The 24,372-nt window shown below is 40.5% G+C and overlaps 1 protein-coding gene across 2 annotated transcripts in view; it reads left to right on the plus strand.

The window, feature by feature from the left end:
• dntt (deoxynucleotidyltransferase, terminal) overlaps positions 1-24,372 on the plus strand; it is an 86,663-nt gene that overhangs the window by 11,790 nt on the left and 50,501 nt on the right. For both annotated transcript variants that reach the window (XM_034608686.1, XM_034608684.1), the window contains exons 3-7: positions 326-436; positions 12,716-12,886; positions 17,234-17,305; positions 17,499-17,622; positions 20,555-20,687. In XM_034608686.1, coding sequence (XP_034464577.1) covers positions 326-436; positions 12,716-12,886; positions 17,234-17,305; positions 17,499-17,622; positions 20,555-20,687 — 611 coding nt within the window. The remainder of the gene's footprint in view (positions 1-325; positions 437-12,715; positions 12,887-17,233; positions 17,306-17,498; positions 17,623-20,554; positions 20,688-24,372) is intronic.

A 24,372-nucleotide genomic window follows, 5' to 3' on the forward strand; every position in this document is an offset into this window, starting at 1 on the left:
GCAATTTACAGGAGGCAAATTGGATGATGGCAAGCAGATTTGTAATGCCACGGGTTAGGTAGTGTAATGGATTTGGATGCCACCAGACTGTGAGATGAGTGTCATTAGCCTGTTGCCCTGGAGACACACAGTCATAAAAATAACTTCTCCAAGGCAAATGGCTACATTTTTATGTAATTCAATTTGAATGCTCGGCTTCGGCAATAGTCAGGAAAAACCGTACACACATTTAGCCTGTCAACAATTTGCAAAGGCTCAGAAATAATGACAATATATGACTGTGTATGTATGTGTTCATCAGTCTGTGATTATTTTTTTTACACAGGAAACCGTGCCCGCATTTCCAGAAGGTTCTACACCCACTCCTGAGGTCAAAGTTTCCCGATACGCCTGCCAGAGACGGACAAACACGGAAAACTACAACACGACTTTCACAGTAAGAAACTGTTTTCTAACCTCACTCTGGACACAACTGCACCTTTTATATGTTCAACCACCTGCGGCTGTAGCTCCAGCTGTGCAAAATATAAAAAGCCCCCTAATCTGTTCTGCTCTAATTGGATGGCTGGCTTGCTTCACTCAGCAGCGCTCTGACACAACTCCCCCCAAAATACATTAACCTGCAAATGAGTAGCATCTGCAGCTGTGGCAATCGGAGGTGCAACAGCTGACATGCCCATGATCCCTGGCACTGGGGCTGGCACGGACACGCCCTGAGGCGCTGCGCCAAGATGGGTGACAGACGTGACACTCCTCACAAGCAATGATGGATTTGTCCCTCTGCCATCTGGTGGAAAGCATCGGGAGAGGAGGGGGTGGTTGAGGTGAGCCGCTGAGGAAGAGACACTCAGGTTCGTGCACGGTTCGTGCATGGAGATGGGGAAGTGGTTAATTGGCTGATTGGCTTAGATGTTGATGAGCCTGAGAGAAAGAGGATATGATGGCAATGAAACTGCAGGTGCACAGTGAGAGACCAGAAAATAGGAAGTAGCCCATAGTACGTGCAGACAGTGTATTAATCACACAAACAATAAACCACCACACAGTGGTTTTGAGAGGTACTGCTGAAAAGACTTGACCTACATTTCTACAAAGGGATGAATCAAAAAGAGCATTTATTGTGCATTAATGACAAACTGTTGTAGTTTCCATCTTCATCGGTGTGAGCCTTTGCTCCCTTTCCTGTTTTTTTTTTTTAAATACACCGTTTGGGTTTTGGTCTGTTAGTTGAAAGAAAACAATTAATTAGGAAAAGTCACTTTGGCCTCTGAGAAATTATGAGAGACATTTTCAGTATTTTCTAATATTTTAAAACGAAGCAATCATCTTGAAAATAATGAATGCTCAAATAATTGACAGATGAATCTATTATGAAAACAGTAATTACTTTAAAATTGAATAGCACTGATTAAAAGAAGAAATTAAAACAGATAAACACATCAACATTGGTTTACTCTTTGTATTCCATTCATTTTTCATTTTGTTTTTTATAGAACGTGAACTCTGAAGACTAAGTGAGTGTGTGTGTGTGTTTAAGAGCGTGGAGACCTGCTGATGAGCCTCTCTAAGCCTCTCTTCTGCTTTATTATGACTTTGTATTTCCCAGTGATAGTAATAATGAATGCAAACACAAAAAATGTTCACCCGTGCACGTGAAGGCATGTATTGAAACTCAGACGCATGCACTCACATGTTTGTTCACGTGGACACATACAGATGGGAACACTCACACACGTCTCACCTGCGCAGGGCCTTATTCTTTCTTTCTTTCCACAGCATTAACTCCATAATTAGCGATCCCACTCAATTTGTCTATCCCCATGATTAACTCATTTTCTCACACAAAGCTACATCGAAGATGACTTCAATGAGAGAGAGAGTTTGCACCAGATGTGGTCTTTTGAAAGCCACAGGTAAAACACTCAAAAAATGTATTTTCCTCGGACCTCAATAATAAAGCAAGTCTCTCTGTAGAGATAAGCAACAGCAAATCACATGATGTACTGTTCCGTTACAGTGATTATAAGGACAAAGTGATTAATACACAAAATGAAATCCTTGATCTGTCCTCCTGCCTGCTGGAATGCAAAGAACAATGATGGTGAATGCATGTGTAATGAAAAATCTTTTGAAGGTGCCCAGAGATATTTTGAAATGTTTGTATGTGTCTGTATTTGTGATCATGTTTATTAATATAGTTTAGTGGTTATTTAGTATGCCTCCATGGCTTTGTGATGTAAGCTGCTTTCAGACATGCGCTGAACTCCTATCTCCTGAAATTAGCATGGGAGAACGTAAATGTCAGAGTCAGAGGCTCCGGACAATCGCCAAAGCTTTTCCTGCCAGCCCTCTAAAAACTCTAGATGATGTCGGAATTAGCCGATGTGATAGGGGTCCTCATGATCTTTGCTGCCTCTGGCCCCATCTTCTGTGCTGGTGATGACTATAGGGTCCTCATGATGAGCCCCAGTCACCTGGCTCTCTCCCTGGATCTGGCCCTTCCAGCTCTCAATGACCCTGAACAGTCTCCTAGAAGAGAAAAAAGGTGTTTTCCATACTCATAACTACACAGTTCAACACAACAACAGGACTAATGTCTTTACTTTTTACAAGTCTAAATACAAGAGGGCTTTTACGTCATAACTTGGAGACAAAAACTAACAAACTTACCTGAGAGTCTTTGCCTCTGTCTGACTGTCCTTGCCTGTCTGTGCTCAGCTCCTCTCTCTGAGTTGCCTTTGCCTGATGACACATTTGTGGAACATTTCCATAAGCATTTCATTACTGTCTTATATAAATTAGCATTTGATATCACTGGGGTCCTCATACTTGTTGTTTTGGTGCAGTGGGAAAAAAAAGTGGACCAAATCAATGTGAGTCAAGGAGAGGGATTCAATCAAAGCTTAAGGATGCTTCATTTTGCATCTATAATTAGCGAGCATGTGTTCAGTGCATATTGTATTATTATTTCAAATTATCATTGCTTATGTTTGCAATGATATTGAGGGGGAAGACTCTCTGGAAGGGTGTCCCCCCCCTGGATAAAAATAAGTTCCATACACCTATAAATAATAAATCTCATTAGTTTGTGTAATTCTTCAGGTTCTTTATTTCATAATTGAGATTTCATGATACTGGAATCACATTTATTCTGTAATTATGCCATCATTAGTTGTTTGTGTGTTATGCTGTCAAGTCATGGATGTCACAGTGTTTGAAAGTGGCTAAATATAGATGACAGCAGATTGTTGTGATAACATGTTCTTAAGAAAGTTCACTGTCTCTCATTAGCTTTTTAGCTGTCAGTTGACAGCACTGTAGTGACGAGTGTTGTCAGAGGAGAAACATGTCTGATGGCAGAGGTGATGGACCCTGGTGAGATTTGTTTTTGTGTATTGGTAACAAAAGTGATGTTCATATGCCAGAAAAATAGAGACATTCTTAAATACCCTCACTTTAATAAACAAAATGGATACAGTATTCTCTGGCTCAGTCCCACAATAGTATGGTTCAGTGTGTGGCCAAAAAGTAGTTTTGGAACATGCTTTGCTGTCACCTAGCAACAACAACTATTACTACTACTACTAATTAGTTGATGTGAATACTTAATTAATGAGTACAGAGTATTCCTGTAGCTGGTGTGATCCCATCACAAGGTAGTTTGCAGTTTTATAATTTTTTGAGCTGTCTTCGTAGAAGAAAAAGAAGTCAATCCAACACAACACTAGACTCTTAAAGGAGACATGTTATACTTCACATAATGTAATATGTTTTTTTGTAAATGTAAAAGGTCTGCAATGTTAAAAAGCCCAAAGTCCACAGTAAAGGGAGCTATTCTGCCTGACATGAAACACTGCTCATGATGAGGCTCCTGAAACACCTCGTCAGTGGCCCGGCCGATACGTCCATCATCCTGCTGTCACGTGACGTTGCGATGACCCACATTTGCTTTATGCACTCCTAGTGGCAAGTCCAGGATGTCCATGAACAAAGCCAGCTAAAATAAGAGCGGAAGACGCCATTTCCTGCACATGTTGGAAGTATTTGATCAATCACAATAGAGTGGGCCAGATCGCCAATCGGACCTGACTGGGCTTTTACAGGAGGGGGTCTTAAAGAGACAGGAGCTAAAACTAAAGGTTCCTGAGAGAGGCTGAAAAGAGGACCTGCAGTCATGAACAGTCTGAGGGAAGTGATGCTTTTTCTGACCATTAGAGCATGTGAACCTTTTCAAGTAATAACCCAAATTAGAATTATCAACCTGAATATACATGATATGTTTCCTTTAAATTCTGGACTCTGCTATGGCAACACAACACATAACATACAAATAAGATTGTGTGTACATTTTGTACGTACAATTTGTACGTACTGAAATTGGCATGATTTTAGATACAGATTTGTGTGGCTTTGAAGCTTTTACCAGTATAATTTCAAACTGGATGACCTTGATGTCTCCTCTATATCACTAATGTAACTTACTTAGGATCAAAACCAGGTCACTCAGCTTAGTTAAATGAAGCTCTGTTGATTCGTTTGTCATTGCTTTACAAGTGCAGTGGCTAATATATGTCATACAGAATTTTGTTTTCTTTACATTGCTGTGTACTTTTCCATAACTAACAAGGCAGCTATTCTGTTGCATGATTTTGTGACAAATCCTCAAAACAGTTTCATGTTGTCTTTTGATACATTTTTAATGAATAAATATTTACTGTAGCCACATTCAAATGCAAAGATAGAAAGATCTGGTCAATCAAGTACACACCATGGAAATTATAACATATATAATTAAGAAACAAAGATGTACAGCAGAAATAAGATGGAGAAAATGTACTGAATACTGCGATTACAAATTAAAATAAACCTCTTCTCTGATCCCACAGGGAAGTTGACTTGCATATTAATTTGTTTTAACATGCATGTATGTGCATTTGTAAGAATGTATGTATATGTGCATATGTATATGTGTTTAGATATTTATATGTATGTATATGTGTATATATGTATATGCACACTTTTCCTCTTTCGTTTCTTTTTCCTTTTTCTTTTTATAATCAGCAATGTTTTTTCTTTAAAGGATGCATGGGCCATGGAAGTCTCTTTGTTTAACTCTCACATATTGTAAGACAAAATGTTCATGTATTAATGAGAACAAGGTACAAGCATGGAAGAATATATTTGATAAAAGTAAAAAAAGAGAATCTAGCGGATGACAGGATGTGCCAACGGGATCCTGGCTCTGTAGTAACTGCAGTAACAAGAATTGTTGTGGGAAAACACTTCTTACCTCACTTTCTTGGAGAGAATTGCGTGACAAATTGATAGCACTCTCATATCTGTGCATTAATTATGGCGTTTAAGCCAGGAGATGATTCGCTCAACACTAACATTTCAAGTGGAATTCAATGCTTGATTTGGAAGTCTTACCCAGAGACAAACAATGAGCACATACAATTTTAACCTCATCCCAAAAAACTATTCATTCAATCAACCACAACAATTCATTTCACAAAGACACAATGTAGGAAGGAAAATACCACATACTCGGGGGCTTTAAATGATATGTGAGTATCAACGTGCACTGCTGTGTTTGCGCACACAAAAGGAGGAAACAGCCTGTAATGATTTCAGGATGTAGAGGAGGAGAGGAGCTTCCAGGGCAACAGGGTGTGCTGGAGGAATAGGAGGAAGTAGGTGGTGCAGGGAGGTGTCAGGATCAGGAAGAGAGGATGAGCATCATCTCAGAAACAGCACCCCAGTGAGGTGTCAATCACACACTGGCAGCAAACGGCCCTTCATCCCAAAGCCATGCACTATTGATTTATTCCTCCCTGCTCCCTCTTTATCCCTCATCCCTCACCATCTCTGCCTCGCACTCTTTCACTCCTGTACCGCTTGTCCCTGCCATTCACACTGTGCGCTCTCTCACTTTGGTTGTCTCTTGCTGTCTTGCTCTCGCTGCGACTGAAAAATCCACACCGTCTTTGCGCGAGTACACACAGAAGTCAAGCTTCCTCCCTCGACATTTTTTTTTATCTGCTTAGCCTTGAGACTTCTGCTGTCATTATTTTACCATAAGCCTAGTGCATGCCGACACAAAAATTGACATTTGTGTCTCGGCTGATTGACACGCAGCATTGAATTCCTTTTCTCTGATAGCAACAAACACACACATGCGCATAGACACACAGAAGTGTGCCAGAAAGACACAACATACAGTTTGCTGGACTAATGAGGGGAGGAAAAGAAAGTCAGTGGAAGAAAGAGGTGTAGAGAGAAAAAGGCTTAATATTGTGAATTCGCTTCCCTGCAGCACAAGGCCGCCAATGCAGTGATAGCAGACATGCCACGGATGGGGAGATGTGTGGATGGGGTATTGGAGCACTGAACCTTAAAGGCATCCCCCAGTGGCGTTAACATTCACAACTTAAAGAACCAACAAACAAAAAGATACAAAGATCAGAAATGTCTCACGTTGCTGCTTCTTCTGTACTTGTTTGACTTAAGTGTTTCAATATTATACTGCTGACCACATCTTGGTAAATTCCATGTTAAAATGCAGTTAACTTTTCTTTGAAGGTGTTTTTCAAATCAAATGAGCTACCCCCAGTTTCTTCATTTGAGATAAATCATTACATTACATGAAGGAAAAGAAAGAAAAAAAATCCCATTTATGTCCTCACATTCATCAGATAAGTGATGGATAATATTCATCTCCTAGCTGTTAATCTTATTAAAAATCTTCTCTGTGGGTTCTCTGACCTCCTTTCATGGTTTCATTTTGCACATGCGGTGAGACTGGCTGCTGTGCGAACATGACTCGCAGGCATGTCCGTGATATCCGATGGCAGGGGGTAAATCGGCGTGCTACATCAACGTCCCTACGCACCAAGTCCCACTACCAGCCTTAACTCCTCATTAATTAGATAAATGCATATACAGAGTGAGTTTCCAGCCCGGAGCGCAGAATTCATGCAGTTGCTACGACAACTTGACAGTTAACAGACTGGCTGCAGAGTGTGTGTGTGTGTGTGTGTGTGGGTGTGGGTGGGTGTGGGTGTGTGTGGTGTCGGGTCTTAAAACCTTTGTTACAACATTTTTACAGGTCAGGTGATTAGCATAATTTGTAGGGTTGGGTATTGGTTGGGTTTTTGGGGGTTTAACTAGGCTTGTGCTGATTATGTTGCCTGTAAGCACAGCAACTATTTCACAACAGAGCTCAGGCACCAAAATCGGCATTGTGATTCGATTTGGTTGGTTGGTTGTAGGAACCTCAATGCCCAAACCCATTCATTTGGTGTTTGCTTGCTTCCAAGCTTTAATAATTTCAACTACTTTCTTGACCAGTATTAAACAGACACCGTAACTTGATGAAATCCCTCGTTTAGTATCAGTGAAATACATTCTGATTCAAACATAAATACCATCAATAAGTTGTTCCAAGAGATATTAAACTTAAAATTCCAAAGTTTTTAAAAATGTTTTATATCCTGTCTTATATATAGTTTTCAGATTTTATACTACTCATCTATATAGGTATATCTATGTATAGCTGAGGTCAAAGACAGGGATGGAATGCTAATAATTGTTTTGTCCTCCATAGAGAACCATGTACTGGCTTCACACTGCCAGAGATTCTTGTTATTGTGTATTATGTACCAGATCATCTTTTTTTGATAATCCACAGTTTACCCTCTGGTTTTTATTAGTGTGGCTTCCAGACAGACTTTTTGCAACACACTCTGCACACTACACACTTGAAACTACACAAGCACGCCCTATCACCTATCCAGTTGTAAGCCTGCTTCTCCTATTTGTATCGTGGTGTGAGGAGAACCCCACTGGGTGTGTGTGCTTGTGTATCTGTGTATGTGTGTGCATGTGTGTAATTGTATGCGAGTGTGTGTGTGCGTGTGCTGGGATGTAAAGGGTCGCTCTCATTCTTTGTGCTGCTGAAAACGGGTCAGTGCGTCTCCTGGGTGAGCCGGACTGGAGTCTGCTGCTCACTGACCTGAGGCTGCATGTCTGCACAGGACTGTGGCTGGTGCAATGACCTCAGATTGTGTCTCTGCGAGAGGAGAGGAAACAGAGGCATGAATATGTCTGAGTTTGTCCTGAGCATTGGTCACACTGGGCTGCACCAAGTCCACGTCATGGATCTAGACATTTTAGTCCCAGTAGTGGCCTTTCACTATTTGTCCTTCAGGCACTTGTGCCATGGCAGAGTGGTTCATTAACTGTATGGTATTTCACTGATGTGAATTTCGAGTTTTGCAATTATTGTTCTGAAACATAACTAATTCATGCATTACATCCAGGGCAGAGTAGCATCATGCTAGGGTTGGCATTATATGAAATGCTGACCCAAATGTCATACTTGATTACCGACTAGAATGTTTTAGAGATGATACTACACACTTTGTTGTACAATGTGTTGTTATTAATGTTGAATTAAATGTGAAACATCAGTGGTAGTGTCAACCCTGCTGAGAATCAAAATGGTCTCCTTTGGCTGCATCGTGACAACAGAGCATTAGAAACACCTGCAATTTTCCATTGCTATCTATTTACTAAAATGGCTTTTAGACGTGCACTGAACTGTGGATGTGGCTGAATGTGAGAACGCAAATGTCTGAGTCAGTTGCTGTGGAAATTCTGCAGAGTTTTTTTCTGCCAGCTCCCTGGTGAAAGAATCCTGAGAATGAGGATTCACTTTGAGTGAGTGGGCACGTTGATTACGTTTCTAACCCACGACGGATGCAAAACTGAGAAAAACAAAAGTAAAAGATGCCAACAAAGATGTCAAAGATGGAAAGAGAACGAGATTCGCGAGCTTGTCGACGTGCTGTAAACAAAAACACATCTAAGCGTGTTCCGCAGCAGAATTTAAACGTAATGTCCTGCCTCCTGCTTGCTCTACCAAGACATCAATCCCCACCTGAATGCTTTTCCTGATGTTGTGTTGTCTGCAGAGTCCTGGCATTGTGCATTTTGATTCACTGTCACACCGTCATGGCTCACACGACGCTCAGTAACCTATATTTTTCAGACTTTTAAGTCAAACTGTCTTGTGTGAATAATGACTACTGTGCGATACCTTTCCAGCCTGAAAAGATGGTTCGATTATAAGTGAAGGTCTCCAAGGGAATCAAACATTAGCGCCCTGTATAATTTCTCAGAAATTGTTGGACCAAACAGAACATAAATCAAACTTCAATGTTTGTTCACTTCAAAGTGTGTTTATCAGTGTTGGTTGTTGCTGAAGTCTACATGTTTGAAGATGGGAGAAAAAAAGGGTGTAGCATTAGACTGAAGTGAGCTGACCCGACCTCCTCATCTCAGTGGCTCCAGGCTGCAGTAGCTATTAGTGGTTAAGTTTCATTGTGGATAATAAAGGCACTGAGTTTTAACAAAGGAAGAATGAGATATTGTTTCTGACAGTTTTAGTAAAAGGAAAAAGCGAACAACATTAATCTAAAAGGGACAAATGTCATGCAGTAATGCAACTTTTCTCTCAAGCTTGTTCTTAACACAACTGTTGTCACTTTTTGTGCACATAAACAAGTGCATAACTATATCTCCCAGCAGAGAGTGAATGTGTGCTCTTTTGATTCCATATTTATGTTATATTTCTTATTAATTATTGTATCTCACCTCTCTCTATGATGGCACAGGTTTTCAGCCGCCCTTTGAAAGTGGCCGTTCTGAACAGCTATTCAGAACAGCTTTGAACACATTTGCCCATGTGGTCGGATGAAACATCTTTCTATCATCGTGTGGCTTGTATATCTCGAGAACCATTCATCTTATCAGCTTCACACTTGTCATGTTTATTGTTAAGTGCCCAGAGAAGTGTAGTGTTGAATTTGTTGCGATTTGCACACAAGTCAATATTAATAACCTTTGAAAGGCAACCAGCCCTGGGACTCCTGAACGGAAGTGATATTGTTGATCACAACAACAGTACGTTCACGACAACAGTGCTTTCATGGCACGGCAATGAAAACTCATTCCTCAGTTTTGGGTTCTGTTTTCTGAGTCAAGCTTTGCTGAACTTTGAATGAGCAGGTGAACAGCTGAACAGCTAGAAAAAAAATCTGCAACCAGCATTACCACAAGCCAAGCAAACAGACCATTCCAAACAGGCAGGTTTATAACTGGCACTGCACTAGTTCCAATAATTACATTTCCACAAGCAGCCAAACTTTCAGTACACTAATGTTGCCGTGTGAATAATCAACTAAAATACAGGTATGTATACTCTATGAAGGTGCTATTGCTGCAAGATTGCTGTGTAATGATTTTATATTTTTTTGACCTTTTGTAGAAAGAACAGGTGGTCTTAAAGGTTCAGTGTGTAGAATATACTGACATCTAGTGGTGAATTTGCATGTTGCAGCTGAATACCCCTCATCTCATCCTCCACTTCCAAACATGAAAGAGAACTAGTGGTAGCCTTCAGTTGTCATGAAAGGTCTTTAGTGTGTCCAGATTGGACACTGTAAAAAACATGCCGGCCTCCGTAGAGAGGACCCGCTCCCGATGTAAATATAAAGTATTTAAATATTAAAGAAACAGTTGGTACAATTTAGATGAAACACACTTGTGAAAACATCACTAGGATTATTTTATATTCAATTCCTGCCGATAGATCCTTTTAAATCGTACACACTGAACCTTTAAATATCAAATCACCTCTGAACATTTGCAAAAGTATTTGTTGCACAAAACAAAAATGTATGTAAGAAGCAGCTTGGCATCATTACTATTGTTGCATTTAAAGTGACTCAATAGACATAATATTACATATCTATAAACAGCATCTGAATAAAGAAGGTAGAAAGAAGTAAAATTATTGATTTACAATAACCATTAGAAAAAGAAGGCAAGTGGCAGGATGGCACTTTGGTTATTAATAAAACTTGTGGGTTGGGGAAGAATCTTTGTAGGTTCAAAGTGAAAAAGCCAAATTAAAACAAGAAAGTGAGATAGCACATACATTTTTAGTTCAGTTCTCACAATTCTCTCATTCAGAGAAGCAATTAAACACACAATGCTTTGGCAACAAGAACACGTTTTCATGGAGTGACACAACAGACATTTGTGTAATAAAATTGTGTAAATGTTCTTAGTCAAATGAGTCAAATGTTATAATCGTTAGATAATTCTTTTTTGATAAGCTCAGGTACATCTATCCCATACTGTACTGACAGTTTTTATCAACTGTTAATTTTGAATGCCTTTTTTGTTAATGTCTAATGCTAAGCTAAAGGCTAAAAAACATCTTGGTTGTTTCAGTTAGGATTTCATATTCTTGCTTCAATAAAAACCAGCTTGTATTTTTCAGTAAAGTTCTATAGAAGCGATGGAAGTTCTCCTCATACCTGCAGCTCTTCACCTCTCACTGCACCAACCTGCTCCCGTCTCAGAGACACTCAGACAGCAATCTCATTTCAAATGTTTTTTCATAACCCACATACAAATATTATACCTGGCTAATGAATGGCAGTACTGATGATCCAGCTCTCCTGTGGTGACATGTTTTCCTCCACTTCGTTCCGCAACAGTAGCTCATCTCTTCAGCGGCAGCAAACCGTGAAGCGGCCGAGCTGAACACGGCGCCACATGTTCAGCTGCATGCCAATGTTAGAGTGACAGTCAAGTTGTTTCTCGACAACAGGAATCCATTGCTTAAAATGTGAATGTAAATGATGTGGAATGGTCCCCAGTAGTAAGGTTTTGGTCAAATTTGGGCAGTGGAAGCAAGCTATTAAAAATATAGACATATCTCCCTATTTGGTTGATTAGGAATGAAATGATCAATTACTTTTCCTATTGATATATATGTAGATAAATAGTTTTGATTAATTGATTCAAGTTAATTGCATTAAAAGTGCCATCACAACGTTTTTCATCCTCTCTTCAAATGCTTCATTCACAAAACTCAGTGGAAGGACGGGACATGGGCCATGAAAGAACACATTTCATTTTGGCATGGGTCTGGACATGGATTTAATATTTTTTTCTTTGATATATTTTTGTACATTTCACCAATTTCACAGGAAATAGTTCATGGATCTTGAACAATATGAAAATAACCAGGCACAGTGAGTGGACAGATATTTATTAATGTATGCAATTTGGTGCACATACATTTCTGAACCTAGCTAATTTAAATCTGGTTTTATAAGGGGACTGTTGGGCCTTGGCGGAGGTTTGCGCTCCAGTTTGATATAGAAAACTTTTGAACACGTGGCCTTCGTAAGGGTAAAGTCAACGCCTGTTACTCTGGGGAGCCTGTTGTGAACAAGTGGAAAATGACAGGTTCCAGTTTGGTGTTCACCTGCTTCAAGTGTCTGCCCGGTCATCCAGAAGAAAACAACATGCAGCAGCAGGTCCTACTGTACGGTGACAGCAACAGGGACAGGAACAGGGATAGAGAGGGGGGATCGAGGAGGGAGGACGCAACTGGAGGGAGTTCTGTTCCTGTCTGGTTTCCTGTCCGGGTCACTGCATCTCACATGTGAATGCACACCTGACACATTTTTGCTCAGTCTGTCTTCAGTTGCTTGGCTTTTTCTGCCTTTCCTTTGTGTGCAAATACTCCAAAGAATTGATGACTCATAAAATAATGTGTATTTTTGCTTTTAGCTGCTCTCTTCTATTATTCTTCTACATCCCTTCACATGTCCTTGCCTGCCTCTCCCAATAGGATGCGTTTGAAGTCATGGCACAGAGCTATGAATTCAGCGAGATTGAAGGTTCATGTCTGGCCTTCAGGAGAGCTGCTTCAGTGCTGAAGAGTCTGCCCAGTGCGGTGCGCTGTCTGGGGGAGGTTCAGGATCTGCCCTGCCTCGGAGAACATACTATGGCGGTCATAGAGGTAAGGCCTAGAGCACTGACAGCCAATCCATCCATATTATGTGTTGCTGAAACAATTGTGTTTATTAACCATATGAAATGCTTTTTTAATGCATTAAAGTGCTAAACTCTTATCAGCCTCTCACAGCATTCATGAATGCAAATTTGTGTTGTCCTCTGGGTTTGATTTTTGTAATGGAAATATTATGGTTATTTTACTTTTTTCATTTAGTATTTTTGGAGCCTCTCTAATCCATGATCACAGCACTTTGGGCCTGATCTACTAAAGGTTTGCGCGTGTAAAACGTGTGCATACTTGATCACACCCGCAAAAAAACATGCAAGCTGATCAACTAACGGTGCGCATTGAGGATTGCGTGCAGAATAACACGCACTGTCTATTTAGTACTTTCGCCTCAATGAATATGCATTATCGGGCGTTTCTACCCGAGTGCGCAAAATATTGGGAGGAGTAGATGCAAGTACTTTAATAAAGCAGACACAAGGTGATTTACAAAGCCTGAAAATAATTGCGGTGATTGTGACTGCGTCTTTATTAATACATTTGAAAGGTAGGTGCTAATCGGCACAGTGTTGCACACAGATGGCTGCAGTTATTTTGGTGAGGAGGAGGCGGCAGGAAGAAGACAGAGAGAACGGATTTTTTCAGAAAGTGAACTGCACCTGCTGCTCAATATTGGTCAGAAGCATCTCTTCCACCGGCCCCCCCAACTGTTTAATTTGCCTTCCATCTTCTCTTAATTTGATCGTTTTACCCACAGCATTTACTTTCTCCCTGATACTCTCCCATTTTGCGTTTCTTTGAGTTATATTAATATTTCTTTGCTGTAGGGATCTTAGTAGATCAGGCCCATTGAGTAAAGTCAGAAGAAGAGTATCTCATCCACCACATATTTGTATTAGAATACTGAGTCCCCTCTTCTCTATTGCAGTATGCGTTGGACCCAAGGTTTTGTTAGAGAGCTAGATGGATTACAAATGGAGGATGGTAAATAGTATCTCTGCAAGAGGGCCACATGAAGACTGATGTCATGGGGCAACAATGACGTAGTGAGATTATAATAGTTATTATGCAAGGACAGCACAGTTGTCAACTTTCAGTACGACTTATCCCAAATGCATCCTGTATTGAGAATTGATACTTCCACTTAAGACATCATCCTGCTCCGGAAAAAACATAATTCCTTCACTCTGCAAGATTTCTCTTACAATGTTCTGACAACATACCTTGTGACTGTAACAAGTTCAGGAGTTGACAGGATTTATAAACAAGGAGAGTTCTTAAATCAGCTCCTGTTTGCAAACAATAAGTGATGCTGTGTTTACTGTATGGATTACCTCTCTCACCACACAACCTTCTGGTCTCTTGGACTTTATTTTCACACTGTTGTGAAACTATCTAAAGTCAGAGCCTGCCTTGAAGGGAGAAAGCCAATCTCAATAGTTTCAGAAAAATCGCATTGTCAGCAGTAATGCTAAATGTAGGTGATGCGATTATTGAGCTAAACAGTAAAAACTATAGAGATGGCTGTTTAATGTAGCAGTTAACCATGACCTTTATGGACTTTTATTACAGAGTGATATGAAGAGCTGCAACACTGACAGACCTGACTAACTTCACTGTGAAATAATAAAACTGACCACTTAGCAGTTTGTTAAAGCCCTTTGCACACATACATGTCATATTGACCCCCTTAATACAATTAAACAACAGTATATCAACAACCCTTACCAATATACTTCTATAATTATTATCTTTTTTTACAGAGTAATTTTGTTTTAAAAATTACAGTTCTGTAAAACTAATGTACCTATTTATATAATCATCAGAAAGTAAGTTAGAAAGTACTAAGTTTCTTTATGGTAGTTAGTTGAACAGTAAGAGAAACCATTGTTAAATATTGTAAATCCAATGGACTTGTAAATGCGAGGGAAATGGGTGTTTGGAACACATTTAACATATATGTTATGACACAAAACATAAAACATGGAAATAACAAATTTTAAATCGCATGGACTTCACTGCAAAAGACCTTTAAAGTTCACTGAGAGTGAGTAAGCCTTTATAACTGACTTGTACACTCTGTGGACTCGAGCAGTGGACAACTACAAATAAACAATGTCCAGGTATGTCAGAAGCCAAACATGAGAAGAGAGGGAGTAGCAAAGCTTGCTACATGTAGCAACCAGTTCTTTCGCTGCTCTAAGCCCAACTAATAGTGCTGGAATGTTTTCAGGTCAAGCAAAGCCCAATTTTGTCAAGTAATTCACAATGAGTTCAACAGGCAATATAGGCACCTTGATGTCACACACCTTGGAGAGGTTAGAGACAACTGTCCTCCAGAATCCAAACTCTGCTGCCCACTCCCAGAACATAGGAAAACAACTACCAGTTGCTTTGACAAAGAGTATGAGAGGGGCCAGAGATTGTTTTTATTGAGTAAAGCCTCCGATGTGTTGGATACACGCGTGTGATATGTTAACCCAAACTTCGGGCTTAGATCTGGGACATCTGTCCTCCACAGAGCATCTAATGTCAGGGGTCTGTGAGAGTGTTGTAACAGGAGACCAAGCCCCTTGTGCCACTAGTATGTGTCCCTGAAACTGCTCTTGAAGTCAAACTTAGTTGCAATAAAAGAAAAAGTAACTATTTGGCAGGTCGTACTTAGCACATATGACATTGATACATTTTTTGAGAGACTTTTTTGATATTTTGATGGAGCAGTATTGCTTTAAATTGTGCTTGTTAGTTTGTTTTTCTGTCAAGAAGATTGTAGCTGAATCTTTCTGAATCAGCACAAATATGCTCTCTGGACATTGAAGTGGAATTTCATCTTACAAAACTCATTTGCCATGAGCTACTAAAGGTAAAAAAAAAAAAAATATGACATAGCATTCAATCTTTCAAAAAGATATTAAGAATAGTTTCAAAAGTCCCGCACAGACACACAAACTTGCCACACTCGATGCTCACACATGAGCACGCATACTGACAGGCATCACGCAAATTTACTTCATCTTAAAGCATCTTATTGGGTCGCTGGGCAATCATCCCATCACCTACAGTGGAGCTCAGGGCAGGCGTCATGGCAGGTTGTCAGGGAAAGTGTCGAAAAATGTTTGCTCGGAGAGAACGGTGAATCCCTGTAGGAGAACAAGGTGAGCCCTGCAGTCTAACTCACTGACACATTAAACCTAACATACACACAGCGGTTCTCGGAGCAGGCTTCAAAGTCACATCTCTCACCACAGAGGCTGATTTACTCGTCAAAATAACATAAATGTACCAGAGAGGCCAAATTAGACTGCCTGTGAGTGACCTCTCCCTCTTGTTGTTCTTACACGACTCAGACGTACGCCCGGCGGTGAGGTTTTTTTGGGTTTGTTTGTTTTTTTGTGGTTAGGTTGTCTCTTTGAACAGATCGCGGTATCAAAACAAGAAGATGACATGACACGAAAAACAAAGTGAAACCAAACAGAGTAAAAACAAAACGCCTGATGTGCCTTTGAACATCGGAGTGACACTGTCAGCAGCGACTGAACCGCTCGCTGCTTATTGAGCATCCAAAGTGGGGAAAAGATATAAACCTACTGACATGAAAGTCTGGGAGCACTGAGGCAGAGTTGGTGATGAATAGATAGTATGTATTTTCTGTGTGTATGCGTGCGTGTGCGTGAGAGGGAGCATTGTGCACGTGAAGAAGTGCATCTCCCGCGGAGCAGGGAGTGTGTTGAAGAATTATCCTTGTGTTTGAGGTTGGCCTTAGCTGGAGGGTTGAAAAGCCGAGGTGGACGGGTGGATGCATCATCGAGCACTGCAGGCTGCTTTAATCTGCACTGTACTCACAGTCTAGATCTTAGGTTCACTGGTTCATTGAAACTAGATGCCATCACTCCATGCACAAGCTTGAAATGCACATGTATTCTTATTGTAAAACACAAAGATGCAGGCTCATTAACCAGCGAACTGCTGTCTGAGTTTACACCTTCACACAATGAAGACAGTTAAAATGTGACCAGCAAATTACTTGTGCTCCGCTCAGTAAGGGAGACAATTAAACGCAGGACATAGTTGTTTCATAGCAAACAATAAAAGCTGGGGAAAACATTACCCTGGGCCTTTTATGAATGCTATAAAATCAGTATTAATCCCAGGTTTCACAACAGCAAAGTCATTATTTCTTCAAAAGAAATGGAAATGAGGAAACCTGATTTAAGTGGAAACTGCTTTAAAATGTCCAGCAATTTGGGCCAATTGTTAATCGCTGATGGAACAGAAACAAAGTGGAAAACAAGCAGATGCTGATACCACCAGTGTTTTCACATCATTTACTTTTATATGTTGCAGGATATTCTTCAATATGGCCGTTCGTTTGAAGTGGAGAAAACACTGTCTGATGAAAGGTATCAAACACTGAAGGTCAGTAGATGAAAAATAACGTTTGTTTGCTTTTTCTATTCTGGTGCTTTCAAATCGCTGTGATGATCGACATTTGCTGTCTCTTCAGGACATAAAGCTCTTGAAAAACTTTAAAAGCTTACTCCTTCTGAGGAGAGCCTGTCATTTCAGAGCATGTCTTCTTGATTATGCCCCTTACCTCGTTTCCTGCCAGCTGTTCACAAGTGTGTTTGGGGTTGGACCGAAGACGGCGGAGAAGTGGTACCGCAGAGGGCTGCGCTCATTCGGCGGCATTCTGACAGACCCCAGCATCCAACTAAACCAGATGCAACAAACTGGTAAATCAACATTTCGCCCTCTCCACTCTGACACTCCACAAACGATAGACTGAAAAAAACAACTTGAATTTGCTTCTTAGAAAAGGCCTACATCTCATTCAGAGCTTCTTTTTTTGTTGGTGCTTTTCGCTCCCATAGGAGGTTACTTATGTGATTTGTTAGCTGTAATGTGTTTCCTCTAAAAGTGAGATGAGATGTGACCAGCAGGGAGTTTACAGTGAAAACATAATGCAAAAGGCAGCAGGGGTATTTTTAATAAAAATCAATGAATAGTGACTATGAAGTGGAATGCCTGCTGTGGAATTAGCACTCATCAATCAGCTGGGCAGAGCGCGAACCAGAGCACGCCATGAACGCCAAGTCTATGTGAGGCTGCTCACAGTGTTATAACTCGTATAGCATGTTAATGGTACACGTAACGCAGGGGTGGGGAAACTTTTTCCTGCCAAATGCTATTTCGATTATCACATATTTATTCTAACAGCCTTCATGGGCTATACTAAGTTATTAATTACATTTTTGAAAAAGTATCGCACTAACCTCTGATGTGATGGTTGTAACTTTTTGTCTTTGGTGAAGGATCTGATGTACGATGGTAGTGATGATGGTGATACTTGAAACTGGTTTTCACTGGTTTTAGAACAAATCTGCACCTTTGGTTGTGTCATGCTAGTAAAGTCAGTAATTCCTTCCATCAGTCATCTAGTGAGTTGGTCTGTATTTGTTATCTGTTATTTCATCACAGGTCAGAGAGAAAAACTGGAATTTTTTTTGTGTGCAGTATCCAGTTGTTTTTCGGTATCTTCAGTATCATTCTAGCAGCTCCACAGCTGCAACAAGGCTCCTTCAAAAATGTTACTTCTGAATGAGGTTTAAGCTTATTTGATATGATCTCACTTCGAAGCTATCAGCTTGGTCACCACCAAACTTGCCTGTCAAACTGCTAGTTCCCCACAAATTGGCATCACCAGTTTGTTGTTTACTTCAATGAAAAACTAGGTTGGTAATCCATTTCAATTAGAAACCGTGCTACTTGGATCCAGACTGAAATGTCACAACTATTATTGGCTGTGATGAAACTTTGTACAAATGTTCAAAACTTTGTACAAATTATCTCCAGAGGCCAAAAACTAATTTACTTTGAAAATCCCCTGAGTTTTACAGTTGTACCAACCAAAAGGTCAAAAGTGTTACTCATACTGGTATAAACATCTAGTTGGTGGATTGGCATAAAAGTTTGTAAAGACATTCATAACCCCTGAGGATGCACTCTGCTGACTTTGGTGACCTCCTGACCTACCATCATCAGGAAGTCACCCTTCAGGATGAATCGCAGTAACTCTGTCTGCATCCCTTCACTTTAATCTTGCACCATCTTCAGGTCAGAATTTAAATGTATCCAGTAATTTGGTTTATGACCGAATACCGTAGAATCTAATGTCATTCCCATCAGCCTCAGCTGTACTTTGAATTAAGTGCTGTTAGTTAGCATTTAGCTCAAAGCACTGTTGTGATGTGCAGTCCAGCCTCTCAGAGCTGCTATCATGGCTGGGGACTCTTAATCTTGTTTCCTAACATTGAAGCGTATAATTATGCTACTAGCTGTCATTTCTGTTTCACATCAGTCCATGTTCCAGGTGAAAATATAATTAACTCTGAAAGTATATGGACTTGAATCAAAGTGTTAGTCACTTAATATATGACCTAGTGATGGCGCTAGCTGTTAAGTGAGGGGGCAATAACAAAAGTCCACAGAGATTGTTAATGTCTGCACCAAATAGCATCAGTCCAATGTCTATTGAGACACTTCACTCTGAAGCACACACTTCAAATTGCTGGTGTCACTAGAGGATCTTCAGAGTCATTGTGCTTCAATGTCTGTTAACCATGAATACAGTAATTACAGTAATACCTGAAATAGGTGTTGAGATAGTGCAACTTGGAGCAAAGGCGTGGACAGGCGATTACACTGATGTTTCTATACCTACAGACATGAGACTACCGTTGCTAAAGACATATGAATTAATCGATTGATTCAAAAACAGGATGGAGATTAAAGGAAATGCAGAACAAGGAGTTAAATTGGCAGTGATTATTCTCTGAGGTGATGTAATGCTCAAATCAGAAAGGAACAACTGAGTGAACCAAAAAATTGTGATACAGGAGCAACGAGACATGCAGAAAACATCAGCTTCAAATCTGATAGAAATCAGCCTTTAACATACAGTATGTGGTTAAATGCCTCAAAGGAAACAATAACAATTTTTTCCTTTTTCTGCATCATTTCTTTGCTGCTGCTGAGGAAGTTGCTGGAGGTATATACTATGCACGTGGTGGTTATTCAAAACATTATACTGCAGGTTCCCATTCACTTTGAAACTCCATCCAATATAGTATTAGGCTGACAGACATCTTCATCAAACTGGTCATAATCCATCATTCGGAACGGTGCAGTCCCCGCTCCATGCAGAGAAATAATGCAATTCTTTAGACATGGAAAATGTGTTTGTACCCTGATCTCGCCACTGTGTTCTGTAAATCTTAAAAGAGCAAAAACATGAATCATCCCATTTGTTTTATTGCACTACAGACAGAAATATCATGGCGGTGTAGCTTTGTCTGTCTTAAAGGAAAGACAAGGAAATTGATGCTTTTTATGTCGCCCAGAAAAATGAAAAAAACACAAAGTAAGATGCATGAAATCAACAAGATACCCATCAATCCATAAATCAGAATTTAGCTCTGTCTGTCTGCAGTGGCTGTAATCCTCCTGTGTGTGCAGCAGGCGTGCACCGGGAGTCGCCTCCTATCTGCCAGCACATCACACTTTACCTTACTTTTAATTCACCATGACTCTCCACTTCCCCAGGGCAAATGGCTATGATTGATGGCTGACTGCCAGACTAATAAGCACATGGTCTTTTCCCTGCAGGTTTTCTGCACTATGAAGACATCTCCAGGGCTGTCAGTAAGGCAGAGGCCCGAGCCCTTGGGAACATTATTGACGAAGCTGTCCATGCGATCACATCGGACGCCATAACGGCGCTGACAGGTGGCTTTCGAAGGTACAAAACTTGTCTCCTCCTTTCAGTGTTTATATGGGGCTTGAAACAGAACAGAATTTTCTTTTCCACTGTTGTTAACCTCATATTGGTTATGCACGGGGAAATGCAAAGATATAAAAAAAGTCTCAGGAGGTCTGCTTAAATCCCATGTGGCTACTCCTTATTACTTACTACAGTCACAGCATGGATGTCACCGTGTGTGTGTGTGTGTGTGTGTGTGTGTGTGTGTGTGTGTGTGTGTGTGTGTGTGTGTGTGTGTGTGTGTGTGTGTGGTTGGGTAGATGCCTTAAAGCAGTTGGTGATAAATGCATCCTCCTGTTGTTAATAATTACTAAATAAAATTAATTTATTTGACTTTTAGAATTGCATATTATCACAGGCTCTTGGTCCTCAATCATAAAAAATAGAAACATGAGTGCACAGGTCATTCGTGTTTTTCATTAGGACGCTGAGATGCATTTCATTGTCAATCTCAGAGTGCATGGTGAGTGCTCTTGTAAAGCTACCTACTGAGTGTGACTGTTTGTTCACAGCCGGGGCCTCCCTCCATCGCCAGCTCTTTGTGTTGCTCTTTTTTTTAATGTGCAGTGCTTTGAGTGAGTTTGGGGCACTCTGCTGTGTGGTGTTGTAGAGATCCAGCCATGACCAGTGGCGTGTGCGGTAAATAATTCAAAAGCAGTCTGGCAGTAAGGACAGGCGCTTGCCTCTCAGCAGGGGTGACAGAGCTGCCTCAGCTCAGCTCGCAGTCTTTAATAGCGCCTGGGCTACAAGCTTTATGTGTTGGAAGGGGAAAAATCTCTTTTCTCTCTAAAAACCTTATAAATGTTTCACTTGACTGTGTTTGTTGTTTTCTAACATTTTCTATTTCATTGAATTTTGGTACAAAATGATCATAGACTGACTTTTCAAAGTAATTTGGATTTAAATATGGAGCCCGGTGGATTTGAGCTGAACAGCAATTTAGCGAAAGCAAACATTTTAAGCTTTCATAACATTTAAACAAGTGGAGATGTGTCATTGTCTGTTCCATTTATATACTGATTACAGTATTAAAAATGACATTACATGTTATTTAGCTGACGCTTTTATCCACAGCGACTTTCAATTATTGCATTCAACATCTATGAGGGGACATTCATGGTTCAGCATCTTGCCCAAGGACACTTCGGCATGGGCTGGGATCCGATCTGCCGACCTAAGTAAATAGAACAGTACCATACACTAATGCATAGTACTGTATACTTTTTATACAGCTATTCTATGTTGCCAGTAGTACACAGGTTATAATGAGCAACCCCTGGTGGTTAAGGTGTGAAGGTATTAGTTTGATATTAGATCCAAACTGGGCCAAAACGGGGGTATAGTGGTTAGCACTCACAGCAAGAAGGTTCCTGGTTTGAATCCTAGCTTGTCTTTGTGGAGTTTGTCAGAGTGCAACTGCTTGTGGTAGTTATCAAAGGTGCAGAGCAGACTCACCTCATTCCAGAACCCGACACAATGCAACTCAAACACACAATATAAATCCCAGGAAAAATCAAAGAAATCATTGAATGTTGAATAAAGTTAGCAGGCAGCAATGACAGGAGCTCTCCTCCCACAAGGAGCAGGCCGCCCTTGCCTCTGGGCCTGTGGTGTGCAAAAAAAAAGAAGAAAACAAAGAAATGTCAGAGCGCAGAGCAAGTACACAATGTCCCATACAAATATATACAGAGATAATCCTCACAAACTGATTTGAATGGTGTGTAGTAGTGTTGGGAAACTTGCTTGAAAAATATAATTTACTCATATTATGTATTAAAAAAACATGGCTTTACTTAATACAAAATGCAACTCTGCAACTAAAATCAGAGGATTCCAGAAAGTACGCATACCAGTGGGTAATGTTAGCGAGAACATCCAATCTCAACAGTTACATGGTCGAACTTCAGTGTCTTGATGCTGGGGTATACATTAATTAGTGTCTGTGGTTATAGGTCCAGTAAGTAACGATGGGATTTAAACAACACAAGGAAAGAAAAATCTAAGCACAAACGGCAGCTGCAATGATATCTCATTATGTAAATAACTGCTTCTCAAGAGGAAAATGTGGTAATGTGTTAAAAGATGAGGAATGAGATTAGAGCATTGTGGATAGTTAACATCGAGAATGAAGGGGAGGAACTGTGCAAGATTTATGTGCCAGGAGTGTGCTGCAAAGTGTAAAGGGCCTGTGAGACAGCCTTTATAGCAAACTCAGTGCGACGAGGCAGACATTTACTTCATCTCATGTTTGGTGCAGGCTCGGGGAATATTATGTGAGACCTAATTGGATTCATGTGGGGCTATAATTGAAGAATGATGACTTGAACATTATCAGTCAGTAATTTACTTTTATCGTGTTGAAAAGCTGATTCTCCAGACGTGGTTTTAAACATAGTGGGAGGCGTGGCAAGGCCTATTAAAAAGTGCAAACAAAAAGTGCATTTGCTCTCTGAGATGCCAGCAGCACCACTAATAACCCATTAATTCTCTTCAGGGTGACATATTTGAAAATGTTCACTTCTAAAGTCCTGTCAAAGCTCGATTTAATTACCTATAATTTCCAGCGTGATGCCGAGGCTTTTATTAGCTTCATCTTTCCAGCCGATAGCCCTTGTCAAAAATGGGAATACACATACAGTATATTCTATACCTCTTTAAATAGACATACTCGGCTCTGGCTAATCTTTCATCTTCTGGATAACATACACAAAAAAATAACTCCCAAAAGTTTCATGAAATAAGCAGCGTTTTGGAATAAACTCAGGCTGTCATCCACTTCAGAGGAAACAACATGGCGAGGATTTGTTGATGCCGCTGACATTATCCTCATTGAAAGGACAGCTGTGGAGGGCGGGTGACAATTATTAAAGCGGTTTTGTTGGGGAGGATGGGGGGGGGGATTAAAAATAGATTAGTCTTGAAAACGCAGCTTCTGTCACCGCTGTGTGTGAAAGGCTCACACGGTGTCAGCGGAGCACTGTATTTATTTCAGTGTGAAGTCCCCGCTGCGCCTGCTATTTAACATCTGATCGTCTGGAATACGCCTCAAACTGACACTGATGAGGGGCCTGATGGTGTCAGCCTTCACATCCTCGAACTGGGGCTGAGTCCCCCTGCACTGTTTCTTCCATGAACAACAATTGAGATAAGTAATCCTTGTCAGTTTGGTTCAGGGTGTCATGGTTTTTCTAAACTAACTCTATTATCAGCTTGCAGGCGAAAGCACAAAAACATGCCGTCAGATAATGAGATTAAGCCCATGTCGACTTTGCACACACTGCTTGTTCTCGAATATCACCTGGTTCTTCTCCATTAGCAAACTTTGGTAACAAGCGAGATGGAAGGTGAAATGCATCACTACAAATGGAGCTGTTTCTTTTCCCTGATCAGCTTGTATCTGCTCTCGCACTCCGTCCCTCCTGCAGATGAATGCATTCAGTGAAATTTCCAGCCGCAGCAACACTCCCCACATCTGTATTATTCATACATGTCGCACTGTCGTCCACACAAATTTGTAAATAGCCATGTATATTTTATGGGCTTTGTGGAGAAGTATTTAATAATTTAACATTTTCTCTCGCACAATAAAAGAGCAGACTGCTTAAGTTCACACCAGGCGTTTATAGATCTACTGCTCTGCTCTGCTTTGCACTTAATTAGAATT

Source organism: Hippoglossus hippoglossus, chromosome 15 (genome assembly GCF_009819705.1).
Source record: "Hippoglossus hippoglossus isolate fHipHip1 chromosome 15, fHipHip1.pri, whole genome shotgun sequence".
NCBI lineage: Eukaryota > Metazoa > Chordata > Actinopteri > Pleuronectiformes > Pleuronectidae > Hippoglossus > Hippoglossus hippoglossus.